This window comes from Aphelocoma coerulescens, chromosome 1, assembly GCF_041296385.1.
Source record: "Aphelocoma coerulescens isolate FSJ_1873_10779 chromosome 1, UR_Acoe_1.0, whole genome shotgun sequence".
In the NCBI taxonomy this organism is placed as follows: domain Eukaryota; kingdom Metazoa; phylum Chordata; class Aves; order Passeriformes; family Corvidae; genus Aphelocoma; species Aphelocoma coerulescens.
In genome coordinates this window covers 72,444,375-72,457,896 of record NC_091013.1, presented here as the reverse complement: position 1 = coordinate 72,457,896, position 13,522 = coordinate 72,444,375, and the positions used below count along the sequence as shown (strand labels likewise).

General features: G+C 43.1%; 1 protein-coding gene across 7 annotated transcripts in view; it reads left to right on the top strand.

Annotated features, from left to right (window-relative positions):
- The first annotated feature begins 256 nt into the window (after positions 1–256).
- PAN3 (poly(A) specific ribonuclease subunit PAN3) overlaps positions 257–13,522 on the top strand; it is a 103,259-nt gene continuing 89,993 nt past the window's right edge. For all 7 annotated transcript variants that reach the window (XR_011150464.1, XR_011150463.1, XM_069012751.1 and 4 more), the window contains exon 1: positions 257–916. Coding sequence is in view for 5 of the 7 variants with exons in the window: in XM_069012751.1 (XP_068868852.1) it covers positions 490–916 (427 nt within the window). In the remaining 2 variants the exon portion in view is untranslated. The remainder of the gene's footprint in view (positions 917–13,522) is intronic.

The following is a 13,522-nucleotide window of genomic DNA, read 5'->3' as shown; positions in this document are numbered from 1 at the left end:
GGTCACCGCCCTGGCGCGGGCAGTTAACGCTCCTCGCCGCCCCCGGCCCCGCCGCTGCGCCCCGCCGGACACCGCTCTCGACCGCTCTCGGCCGCCCGCGGCTGCGCGGCCGCCGCGCTCCATCGCTCCATCGCTCCATCCCGCCACCCCTCCCTGCCTCCCTCCCTGCCTGCCCCCGCCCGCAGCACCGGCTCCCCCTCCGCCTCCCCGGCCCGGCCGGCGGCGCTACCCAGGATGCTCCGCGCCGGCGCAGGCGCGGCCGCTCAGGAAGAGGAAAATGGCATAAACAACCCCGAGCGCCGGGACCGCTGAGGAGGAGGAGGCGCCGCCGCCCCGGGCCGCGCGGCCCCTTTAAGAGGCGCGGAGTCGCCCCCTCCTCCTCCTCCTGCCCCTTCCGGAGCCGGACCCGGGGTGACGGCGGTCCCCGCGCCCCTTCCCCCTGCCCGCCCCCTTCCCCATGGTGCCGACCCCGGCGGCGGGGCGGTTGCCATGAACAGCAGCGGCCTGCCCTGCTCGTCGCCGTCGCCGGTGGTGGGGCCGCCGCCGGGGGCGGGGGTCGGCGTGGCGGGGCCGGCGGCCGGCGGGGCGGGGGCCGGCGGCGGCGGCGGGGCCGTGAAGCTGAAGTTCTGCCGCTACTACGCCAAGGACAAGACCTGCTTCTACGGCGAGGAGTGCCAGTTCCTGCATGAGGAGCCGGGCGCCGCCCCCGCCGGCCCAGGGCCCGCCGTCCCCCCTCTCGGCGGGCTCCCGCTCGGCATCCCCCCGCCCGCCGCCGCCGCCGCCGGACCGGGCTACTCAGCGCACGGGGCCAGCTCGGGCCCGGCGGCAGCGGTGGTGGGGCCTAAGAAAGCCGAGCTGGGGGCGGGAGGCGGAGGCGGCGGCGGCGGCGGGGGGCTGGATGGCCCACGGCTGGCGAGTGAGTGCGGCGGGGCGGCCCGGGGGTGGGGGGGGGGGGGGGGGGGGGGGTGCTGCCGGGAGGGGGAGGCGGACGGCGCGTTGTTCCTCATCCCCGACACGCCGCGGTGCTGCCGGAAACAAATAACAACAGCCATGGTGGTGCCGGGGGACCCCGGGCCGCCCGCCCGGCTGCGGCCGTCCCGGACGGGCGGACGGGGCTGGGCCGGCTGCTCGGAGGGGACCCGGCCGGTACCGATGGGAAGGAGCGGGCAAGTGTGTGTGGGAAGGGGCTCTTCCGATGTGGCTTTAAAGGGGCTCCTGGGCAGCTCTCCATCCGTCCCTTTAGCGCTAGGCTTGGTGCAGGTTCACAGGTACTCCCTGCCCGAAGTCAGGCCGGGAGCAGGGAGGCAGCGCTTTCCGGAGCGGTACCCTTGGATGGGCTCTTCCGAGCAGCGTATATTGAGTGTCGGCTCTTGAAAGTCTTAAATGTTCCAGCTAAAATACAGTGTTCAAATTACAAGAAAAAAATTATAAATAGCGATTCACCTCAACATGAGAAAGAATTTCTTTATGTTGAGGGTGGCAGAGCACTGGAACAGGCTGCCCAGGGCTTGTGGAGTCTCCCTGTCTGTAAATATTTAAACCCTACCTGGATGGATTCTATGTAACCTGCTCTAGGTGATTCTGTCTTGGCAGGGGGTTTGAACTAGATGATCCCCAGACCCCTTCCAGCCTTAATATATGATTCTGTGATAGATATCTATGTTATTTACTACTCCGAGCAGAAGTTGCTTCAGTTTTTTTTCCGCAGGTTTTTCAGCCCTTATGCGCAGCCCTTTTTCAAATGGTGAGAGTTCAGATAGCCTGTGTGTCATGCAGAGCTGCACTGCTGTTGCTGGTCTATTGTGCATCCTCCTGATGTGCAGGCCGATAGTTAGATGGAGCTTGCAGAAAACTGATTTTAATAACCCTTCGTTTTTAGGTGAAGCAGCATTTGGCAGGCTATGGAAACATGCTCCTTTAGAAAAGTCGTGCTTCTTTTCATGAGTATGTTAAGCTTGGCTGCATTACTGATTTTTGACACAAGCCTGGCATTTATTTACATTAAATGCTTTAGCTACTAAATGGTCACAACTATATTTTTTTCTGAACTTAAGATGCAACCATGCTGAACATCCTGTATGTAGGTTTTTAGTGCTTGATAAATCTTCTGGGATTCTGCAATTGCTGTTTTGCCAGGTGTGGTGAGCTTGTGCTGCTGAGTATGAACTGTAGTTGGTAGCTTCTTAGTGTCTTACATTAACACAACACTGTCATGTCTCCCCTTTCAGGGGGAGCCTTTTAATATACTACTGCATAAGGCTTTCTTTTAAAAGTCTACCAGATTTTTGTTGAACTTAAGTTATTCAAGCTGAAGGCTGTCTTGCCTTTATTTATTTTTTTTTAATTAAATAGAAATGTGTTGGAGGGATTCAGCAGCAATAAGTCAATCTTTGTTAGTTTTTTTTTTGGACTGAGTTTGGTATGAAACATACTTTTTCCTGTGTGGAAGAAAATGGTTAGGGGATTCAGACTTTGGGAGAGGATGCATAATTTAGCTTGCAGGTAAAAGCTCCTATATGAAGGATACTCTTCTAAGAAACAGTTAAAAAAATTTGCCCAAGCTCTGAATCTAAGACAAAAATCTTCAGAATTTGTGTGTGCTTGGGGGTTGATACTGCTGAGCAGTTAAATTATTTGAAACACTGGCTCCTATTGAATGTGCTTGCTGCAGTTGTACCCAGTTAATGAGTGAGGGCACCAAGAATGGAGAAGCCCACTGTGAGGTTGTCAGTGGTTGCCTGCTGGGAAGGCCACATCAGCTGTTGTAGGGGGCAAAAGCTTTGACTGGTAGAAGATCTTGAAGGACACTAGCTAGGAAAAAGAGCCTGGAAATGAAAGACAGAGAAATTTAAGTTGAAGAGCCAGAGAATGGGCCTAGTCTCACTTCTAAACTCCTTTGCTTTGGGATGGATTAGTGAAAAAAATAAGGAAAATAATTCTTCAAAATCTGAAGTTGATATGTATAAGTACTGACAAGCTAATACCTGAATTCCTTACCTTGCTGGTTGCCTGTGGTGTTAACAGTATGTTTTCCAAGTGGATGGAATGAAAGTTTTATTTCTGTGGATGTAGGAAGTAAGACGCAAAGTCGTATTAAAAATGTTCTGAGGTTAGGAATATGAAATTGGGAATTGCCAAGAATCACCTGCCTGTACAGTCTCACTGACTGTCTTCTCTAAGTATTTGGTAGTCTTAATGTGACTGTGGATGCCACCTTCTCTTGCTCCTTCCTCACTGGACACCAGCTTCATTCAGTGCACAGAGCAGATAATGCTCATTGACTAATTAACTGGGTAGTCCTATTTATTGTTAAAAGTGGGTCAGTGCCTCATTCTAACGTGCGTGTTACTCTAATCCTGCTTTGAGTACAGGATTATTAATTTACTTACAGGTTTTTCTGTGTTAATCACAAGGGCTCCCCAAATACCAACTTATTTTCACAACATGGGTGGTAATAATGTTGAGTGATGAGGAGACGGTGAACAGTGAAAATGCAAGAAATCTCCAGTGTGGAAGTATCTCAGTATTAGAGTATGAAGTGGAATCAGCATCCTCAGAGCTAACGAGGAGTTTCTCAGGCAATATGTGATTAAGCTGTTCCATGCCCATAGATGTTTTGAATGCAAACATCTGACAGGATTCCAGAAGTGATCAGAGAGTCTTGGAAGAAAACTCTGCCTGAGGTTATTAAATACAAAACCTCCCCATCTCTGGATCAGACTCATCTTCCCCTACATATATATGGCTGAAAGCCTGCTGGAAAATCTTGCTTTATCCTTGCCTCATGCTTATGCTTTTGTCCACATACCTGCTGCTGTCCGATACCGGATGAGGTAGTGGGCTTAATGTGGCTTTGGCTTGATGGTGTGGCTTTTTATGCTCCTGGGGAGCAAGACTGACCATGCCCATGAGCTCTGCCCACTCTCAGAAGGTAGTGCTGCTGCCCAGTGCCCCTAGACTAGTTGACATTTGGAGCATGTGTTCAAAGCATCATCTTCCACCAGAGTTGTGAGTGCTCATCCTTCTGCATGGTTCACCTTCCAAGCGTAATGTGGCCAGCTGACAGCATACAGAATAGGGAGCATAGCTGATGTTGCCTATTTAAAATTTTATTTAAAAAAATTAATCTTTTGTACATAGAACTTCCGTGACAAAAAGGGGGAAAGGGAAATAGCACATTTTCTCCAAATTTGGTAGCTGTTAAAATCTGCACGTGGTGCTTTTCTAATAGATGTATGTCCCATGTGTCAGCCCAGTGAGCAGCAGTGGCAGCAGGACTGAATCTGTAGAAGGCTGTAGAAGGAGCAGAGGAGGGGAAATGATTGGTACTTGCTGTTTAGGGGAAAAGATATGATAGATTAACAGGATTTAAAGGAGTAGCCTATGGAAGGATGGGTAGAGGGCATGGTAGCATCAAGAATTTCTGCTCTTATATCTGCCCTCTGTTCTCTGTAGCACTTTGCAACTTCTGTAAACAGCAGACCAGCAGCCTCCTTTGCTGCATGCTGTGGGCTTGTTCCTAGGCCGCCATCCCTTCTCAGTGCTGCCTGAGGGAGGATCTAGAGGGAAATGTGGTATTAAAGTGTATCATGCCTGTACCTAGGTAAGACAAGTTAAAGTTGCATGGACAACTGCCATTGTATTTGTTAGCTTTCAGGTAGTTGAACAGGTGTAATACTCTTTTGCATGTAGACCTCATATATTTATAGATACAAGCTGAAGTATGGCTCCAAACATTTGCTAGTTTCTGCCACACTTTTTGCTGTGAAGTTCATAATACATAGTACTCACCCTTTCTTCTGGCTTCCAATTCCTGTAAAACACTGGGACACTGAGCTGAGGAGTGCCAGGTGTGCTCTGGGCCCAGTGGTGGCTGCGGAGCTGCCTGTGAGGAGCTGGCCACAGCAGCAGTGCTGCTGCTGCAGGAGTTTCCAGTGCCAGAGCCTAGCCCACCCTTTCATTGTGACATGTTTGAATCCATTTCTCTTCTAGAAAGCCTTTTTCAAAGCCCTCCCAGGAAATCTGTAGTTGGAAAACAGGCCTGTGTTTCTGCAAGGTGGTAGTTTTCTATGGCTGCTGAGAAAAGCCCATCTGTGAATAGACTTTATTGCCAGCCTGTGGAGAAGGTGGAAAGGGACCTCAAGACTTGGGGTGTGTTGGGTTGGCCTAATAAAAGCATTGTTTGTTTTCAGAGCCCTAATAAAAGCATTATTTCTGTTTTTACAGCCAACCACCTGCATGTTGTGTCTAGTCAGGGCTGTAGCCGTCACTGCTGTAGAAACTCCATATGTATGCAATCGCTCCAGGGTTAGTTTAGTGAGCATTTGGTTTTGTGAAATCCCTGAATATGCCGGGAGTGGAAAGACATAGACATTTGTGAATTTTCTGCTTTCTAAAAGGTGTTTGATTCTTTACCAGTACACTCCTTTTTAAACAAAATGAAGCAGCTGATACAGAAAAAAATGGAAAGATAGCTATTCAGCAAAATTGATACTAAAGGTAATCTGTTGGATTACACTCCTTAATGCAGTTGAACTGCTCAGGGTTATTGTAAATGTGGATTTTTTTTTTTACATTTGGTAGCATTTCAGTATTTACAGATTGAACTGTTTAGAAACAGACAGTTACAGGAAACTTTTAAGTACAAGTATAGTTGCAGTATGTCACATACTCTTTTCCTGGGGTTTGTTTCTTTTCCACTTCTATGGAGAAAACAGGTAAAAGTGTGTGCTTGAGAATTCTTTTTCCAAACAAGTTTGTACTTTTTGTGAGTGATGCTATATTAGTTGTGTACTTCAGTTGTGGTTTTTTTTTTTTTCTTTGAGAGGTGGCTCCCCCTTTAATTTTCATTGTGCCTTTTCCAGGAGTTGACAGATCATACAATTTTCATCTTGTTTTTGCTCTGAATATTTTTAAGAAATGGGAAAACAATTCTGAGCATTGAAGGGACATTTGGAGACAGATACAACTGAGAATTGAAGAGTAAAACCAATAACTGGTTAGAGATGCATGAGAGGAAATGAAGACTACTAAGTTCACTTAATCACTTTTTGTCTTATATGTCAGCTGCAGAAATCAGGCAATTAGACATGGATTTTCTTTTTGCTTTTATGTGTTTCATGTGAAAATAACAGAATCATGGAATATCCTATGTTGGAAGGGACCCACAAGGATCGTTGAGTCCAACTGTTAAGTGAATAGCCCGTAGGAGGAAAATTATTTGGGGGAGCTAAGGAAAAAGAAAGAGAAGGAAAAATTTCTCAATCTGCAAGGTTATTTGGGATTTTGACGGCAGTGAAACTTAAAAAAAATTGCACTAGTAATTGGCTTTGATTTTATCTGTTTATATACCTTGTGAGTTTTTCATATTGTATAGGAATTCATTCAAAGTCCAAAAAATTCACAAGAATTATGGATACCAGAGGAGTATTTGTAATCACTTGTTTCTGGTAGAATGCAGGCTGTGTTGTGTACTGAAGAATACTGTAGCACTATTACTCTTGTCGTTTTCCTGCTTCAAAGCCAAACATGAAAAGGAGTGAGTGTGAGGATAGTTACACTATATGAGCAAACTGTATGCTATATCTTAATAATTGGAAGCTTGTTTTTCAAGATTCAGAGCACCCCATTTTAATTTCTATCTAGCAGGTATTAGAAACTGGTTGTTTTAGATATCACTGTAGGAGTGGGCCTTCAGGAATGATTTGAATGTCCAGAAAATAGTGACTCTGAGGACTAGCCCAGAAAGGTTTCCATGTGTAAAGAACCAGCTAGAAGCAAATTTAGACTGCTGTGGGAAAAATGGATAAATGGTAAGTGAGGGTGGGGTGATAGACCACAAGCATTTCTGTAGAACCTCCAAAGCGGAAAAAATAATCTTGGTTGTGAGGCAGCTGATGAAAAGGGGTCAGTGGAGGGATTTAGATAGTAAGCTGATGTGGCTGATGTTTTCCTGATTTGTTGCTTTCTAGTAAAGATGTAATGCTTTATGCCATCAGAAAAGTGTGTGGTGAATCACTGTGTATAGACATGAGTATAGGACATGAGTTGAAATTGATCACACTCTGTGTGTGTGTGTGTAGGCTTCATGAGTCTTTCAGTAGTTAAAGTTCCGATTGCGTGGTTGCCTTGTTTGATCTTCAAAGATATTTTGTGCTTAGAGCTTACTTGTATTTTTTAATTTGCTTTTTAACAGCCTTTTACTCCTGACCTTTTTAAAATTTGAGACTAGAAATTTAGAAACAAAGCACAGATATACAAAAGGGAGAGCAGAGACCCACATTGTCTAAGTTGCTGTCAAGTTGGTCATAAAATGTGTGATTCCTGTAGTTTATGGGTAGAGTCCCTCAACTTCAGTTGGTCTAATGCTGAGGCCGATGGCAGGAAGACCTTTCCTTTCTTTTATGCATTCTCCCCAGCTGCTGTGAAAAATATCCTAATGGTCTCTCCAGGTTATCTGCACCTGCTTAGTGCAATTACTTTTATAAAATGTTGAGTATTAGTTGGAGGCTATTAAAACAAAAGCTTAAATGTTTGAAAAAATTGATGCAGTTTATTGAATAGTTCAGTGCAATGTTTTAGGAGTTGTAAAAGATCTTGGAGAGGGTCAGCTCTGAAAGCTATGATATTATGTAATTTCATTACTTTAAATTGCTGTTTCTGATAACAGAATAGTTCTGATTTACTCTCTTGAGAAAGTCTCACCTTTAATTTGTATTATCACTGTGCTTTTGGACTTGATCCATGATGAGGAGTCCAGCTGCTCTAGACTCTGTGATAAGAGTTTTACAGAGCAGAAGGATGGCACTTACGCTGTTTTTCAGTCTTCATCAGATGATATCTTCATCAGATATGTGAGGTATACAAAAAAAAGACAGCTCAGCCATTTAAAATTATGGTAAAGACAGCTGTTTTCCTTTGCTTGCCCATGAATATCTCTGTGTGTAGTGGGAGTGTTTGTAAATAAAGCAGCATTTCCCAAACTGTTTTGCTTCCTGTCTGCCTTTCAGCTAACTTGGTTCATTTGTGCTGTCTGCCCTCCAACTGCACTCTGTCACAGCATCCTAACCCAGGCATATGCTTTTATTTTTGCCTCTCATGCCTGGGAGTGTCGTTCATTGTCTTTGTCTGGTGCCTCTATTTCAGAGAGTCCTAGTCTGTTTTTCAAAAACATTGCATTAAATGAGAAAGGCATAAAAACAGCAGAGAATCCAATTTCCCTAGCAAGTTCCAAGTAGTGGCACTGTAGAGAAAACAACACTGAGGTGTACAAGTGAGGTTAGTACCACCAGCACAGGATTTCCTGGTGTGTGGAAATGTACATGTCAGTACAGAACGGAAGACAAGCATAAGCTCCTTTGACACCTCAATGCTTCTAGGTGACTAAAAGGACACAAATCTTAAATGACTTGCCTTAGATAAGCTTTGTATAGGCATTTTATTGTTTTTGTCTCAATATAAGTATGGCTATCTCCCTAAATTCCTCCGGAGATATGGCACTGTGGTTTTTACTGCTTTATATCCAGCTGAGATAGCACCTTGTCCTTAGGATGCACATAATATCCAATGAACCTATGATTCACTTTACCAGTTCATGCAAAGTGCACTGTTGCAGTGCTGAGAGTTTAAATCAAGATTATACATAAACTTTCTTACCCAGCATAAAAATAATTGTGCATTAAAAAAAGCAGTAATAGCAAAATGAATTATTTAAATCCACGTTTCTTTACCTTGCCAGAAATCTTTAAAATACTGTTTTGAAAAGTGTCAGCTAAATCTGTTGTGGCCTTGCTTTAGCCCATTCGTGTTGGGAGCAATATATCACATTACTGGAAAGGATCCTTATTTATATGAAAAACAGTGTCTGAGATTGTCAGTGCTGATACTGGGTTCATAAAAGAAGTAGTCTAGGATAATACAGTATTTGTTTACTGGTTAGTGAAAGCATAGACTGAAAAAATCAGAAAATTTTTCCAGATAGTATTAGTGTTCAGATAGTGCTGGTGTTAGACAAGTATTAAACTAAAATTCACTGGAACTGATGCGTTCAATTGAAGCACATGTGTTGAGTTTATCGCAGTACTACTCAGGCACTTAAGCTGTGATGAGATACTTTGTTTCTGAAAAATATCACTGTAATGCAAAAGTAACTATCTTTTCTTTCTTTTTCCCTGTTTGGTGCGTGCCTCTGGCGGGAAGCCTACTTTCTCTTAAAATTCTGTGGGAGAGGAATTATATAAGAACATACTTATTTTTAATTGCAGTTGTCACATTAAGCTGCAGTGTTACTCACCAAGCAAGAAATGTATTAGATGATATGTGTATAAAAAGTAGAAAACTTCATCTTAATTTCTCAAGATGTTCTATTTAATTTCTTTCCAGAATTGCCAGGATGCAACTTCTGTTTTGAATATTGATGGAATTGAGAAATTTGTTCTATTTTCACACAGGTCCTTACATAACATGTTAGCATTCCCCCCCCCCCCCCCCCCCCCCCCCCGGATTCTTTGCTGTTCCCTTGCACATCCGTCTTTTCTCTTACCTGCCTGGTCAGCCTTTCTCTTTTTACAAGGAAGTTGTTGGTTCTCTCCAAGAAGAACCTGTTGAAATATATACAGCTTCAATGCATGGATAGTGCTACACAACAGAAGGCCTTATTCCTTTAACAAAAAATAGCTAATTCAGGATTTTCCTGAAATTGCCTAAACTTATCTAAAGTTATAATCAATGCCTTAAAAGAGAAAAGACAGACATCAGAAGTTTATTGCTATTTCAATACCATGGTGTATGGGAATGTTTCAAAGTGTTTGCTTGCAACTGTTCCATAAGAAAGATATGGATGGATAAATCAATTGCAGGGACTGATGTGAATTAGTAAACACATGAGAATAAAAACTTTGAGGACTAAGATATTCTTTTTCCAGCTTAGGTTTCCACTTTTTTAATATCACACTGCTCATGTGGTAAAGTGCGCCCACTTCTGCAGACCTTTTATGGGTTGCTTATGATGAATAATTTTTCTTTTTACGTTCTCTAAACTACTGTGGTCTTCAAGAAGCAAGTGAGAATTTCTGATTTGCTAAACGTTTGGCAGAAGCAGGAGAAAGTTATCTACTTCTCACAGGGAAGGCCAGGTGCCAAATACAATAAAAATGCTTTGGCTGTTTAGGTATTTGCTGGGCTATCATCGGTGTAGAAGCTGAATGTCCCTTTGAACACAAATGGAGTATGTGTTGAACATTTCTTTTTTTCACTCTATAAGCAATGCAAGAATTACTTTTTTAATCTTTTCTGCAGGCTTAATTTTCTTGCTGATTGCTACAGGGAAGTCAGTTTAAGGAGGCTAGTATTGAATTTTCTTTTGAAGGCAATAGTTATACTTGCCACTTTTAGAGCATTCTGTTCTAAACCTGAGCTACTGCCAAGAAAATTGTCCTCTGTTCCCGTGAGTGTACTTTTGATGGTTTTCTTTTGATTGTTCCTGTGGAATGCGTTATCTTGTGCTCTGGGTCCCTCTGCTAGCAGTATGTTTCTAGACCATTTGGAAGAGGACAATAAAAATCCTTGGAGTTGAAAGCCATTTTGAAATTGCTGTGGTACGAGTGGAATTGAGCGCTGCGAAGGTGGGTCAGCAGTGGAGTACAGCAATTTGTTGGAGTGGCACAAGGAGGCTGATTGGTATGGCCAAACCGTAGCACTTCAGTACAGAGATGGTCTTCCTGCAGCTAGATAAAAGAAAGTGTTCTGGAGTAGCTTCTGCTGTTTGGAGTGCCCAGTTAGCTATCACTGTGCCAATAGCCTAAATTGTAGCTTTGAGCAGCTTTAAGTGTTTTGGATAGGCTTGCATAGTAAATACCAGCAGTAGAAAGGATGCAGTGTCAAAGATCCCAGCCGCATCCTCAGCCTTGCTCAGCTCTGTGGTTGCTGCCCAAAGCTTGCTCGTGCTTCCAGCCTGACCTGCCTGTCACTGAGGGTGTTTCAGCCAGAGCAGGAGCAGAGCACCTGGTGCTTTATCTGTGCCCTAGCGAGGTAACTGTCACAGGTTCCAGGGCTTTGTTTGGATAACGGGTGACTGGGCTGTACCACCTGTCTGGAGTTACTGCAGGTCAGCTCTGGGGTTTCTCAGTGTGGCAAAACTTGCAAGTTTTCATTTGCTTCTTCCCAGTTTGAAGGATTTTGTGCATTAACTGTATTTATTCAAGGGAGAAATGAAGATACGTGGAGTCTCATGATGACTCTGGCATAGTGAGGAGCAGTGGGAGAAGCAGGAAGAATTAGTCTTTTTCGTAATTCTTCAACAAAGCCTGAAGGATTTGGAAAGCTGATGGTGTCATCTAAGGGAGTATCTTGCTAGTTTGTTAAAAACTGGATGGATTCTATAATTTCTGGCAAAAGTATAAGATGAAGTAGCAGATGTACTGCTGAAATTATATAGTGTACCTTGAAATGACAACTGTTCCTGGAAATGAAACAGTTTTTGCTGGTCAGTCAAGGTGTAGTGTAAAAACTGCAGGGGTTTTTGATAATGGCTGAAATGTAGGCAGAGAAAGCTACATTGGAAATGCATTTTTACAATAAATAAAAAGCACAGTAAAAACCTTGAATAGTTTATGAGCAAACTGGACTGAAACTGCTTACAATTAGACATGGATATGCTATCTTTTTGTTTTCTTGTATGAATGGGTCGTCCTAGTATTTTTCATGATGCCAGAAAACCATGTGTAATATGCTAACCTTCACAGTATAAGTTAAGGACTGACAGTAGCAGGAAGGATGAGACAGTAATTGGCATTACTGCAGATATTAGTATTTTCCATAGTACAGTGGTTGAACTATAAAATACTTTTCCTAGACTTCTGAATGTGACTTCGCCAAATGAAGGTGAAAGAGGAACAGTCATTTAGAAGACAAATCCAAAAAGTTTTGTCTTTTTTAGGGCTGTAGCAAGAGGACATCTGAAGTTTCTATGTGGCTGCTTATTTAAAGTTGTGAAGGAGGATCTAGGGCATGGATAGTGGAGGGAGTTTTATTTTCCTATTCTCTTAGCTAACTTTTAAAACTTCTGTAAAAAGAAGTAGCAATGCATTAATAATGAGCATCTTTAAAGTTTCTTAGTTATTTCCTTCAAACCTGCAGAATATACAAATAATGTTCTAGATTTGGCAGCAAAACTTCAAGAATCTTTCTCCCTTGCAAAACTGTTTATTGCCACTGAGATATTCCGTTTATTTGGTGTCTCACATACAGCTCTCCATTTGAACTGGTGTTGGTGCTACCCTCAGTGGGCTGATTCATGCAGCTTCAGTCTCAAGGAAGTGCTGCTGGGCAGTGTTTCCTTCTGTGTGTGGTGTGCGTGCTACTCATCATCCTCCTCTTCAGCCCTTCCTGTGGTTGCATAGGACTGTACTTCTTTTGCTGTTTTCTGTGCCTAACGCATGGAAATGGCTCACCAGGTTATGTAGTCTGTTTTGTAGGGAAAATTCCTGTTCTGATGAAACTTGACAGTTTGTAATATGCATTCCTTTAGCTGTGCCACTAAGTTGCATTTTATTTCCTTTGAGGATTAGGATCAGGAAGTTGTTTCTGGGTGTCACCACCTGGCTGAGAGTCCTCCCAGAAGTTCAAGTTGGATAGTTTGGTACAGGATGTTCCTCTGAGTTGGATGTGTGCCTTCCTACCTTGAAGCTACCCATTACTCATGCCTGTTGGCTTGCAGTGGTCTGGCCATACTGATTAGTGTCTTTATAATTTACTGTGGGTGCTTTTACAGAAGGTTAATTTGAACTGCAGCTTGCATACCATTGTAAATGTTGTTTTTTTCCTGTCAAAGTAATACCTGCTTGAGAGTTTTGTGTTAATTATGACAGCATCTTGTTCTTTGTAGCTTTTTTGTATTGAATTAATTTATTTGTGGTTAGCGTCTTGTATATGGAGGCCCTTTTCTAGGCGGGATGAATTTCTTCTTGCATCCTTCACACTTGCTTTCAATCTAAAAGATTTTTTTGGCTACATTTCAGGAAATTGTTGTGACTTTATAAAGAATGAGATGATGAAAATTGTCTTAAGCTCTTAAGGAAGCATTTGAAGTGTTTGTGCTTTCTCTGAAAGGGTTTGAGATATTTTTAAGTGTGCATTTTCTACATGTTACCCTTTAAAAGAACCAGTGCATCCAGTTCAAAGCTCTGCTTAACTCGTATATCTCCAAGAAGAGCATGCAAGAATATGGGTTTTCATAAAATAAGCTTGTCTTCTAGGTTTTTTAATTGATTTATTCTTTTTGATATCATTACTGTCCTTGTTATTCTTGTTTCTTAAGATCAGACTCCTCTGCTTCTTTCTGCATTTGTGCTGTAACTTCATGCTACAGATGCTCTCATTTGGCAACTTCTTTCATAAAGTTCCTTTTTCATGCTACACACTAATATGTTTTTGGTTGTTTTGGTGAGAAGATGGTAGTACCAGCTGTTTCCTATTCTATTCCCCTACCAAAAAATATATGTCTAATAGATTCTAGCAAATAAAC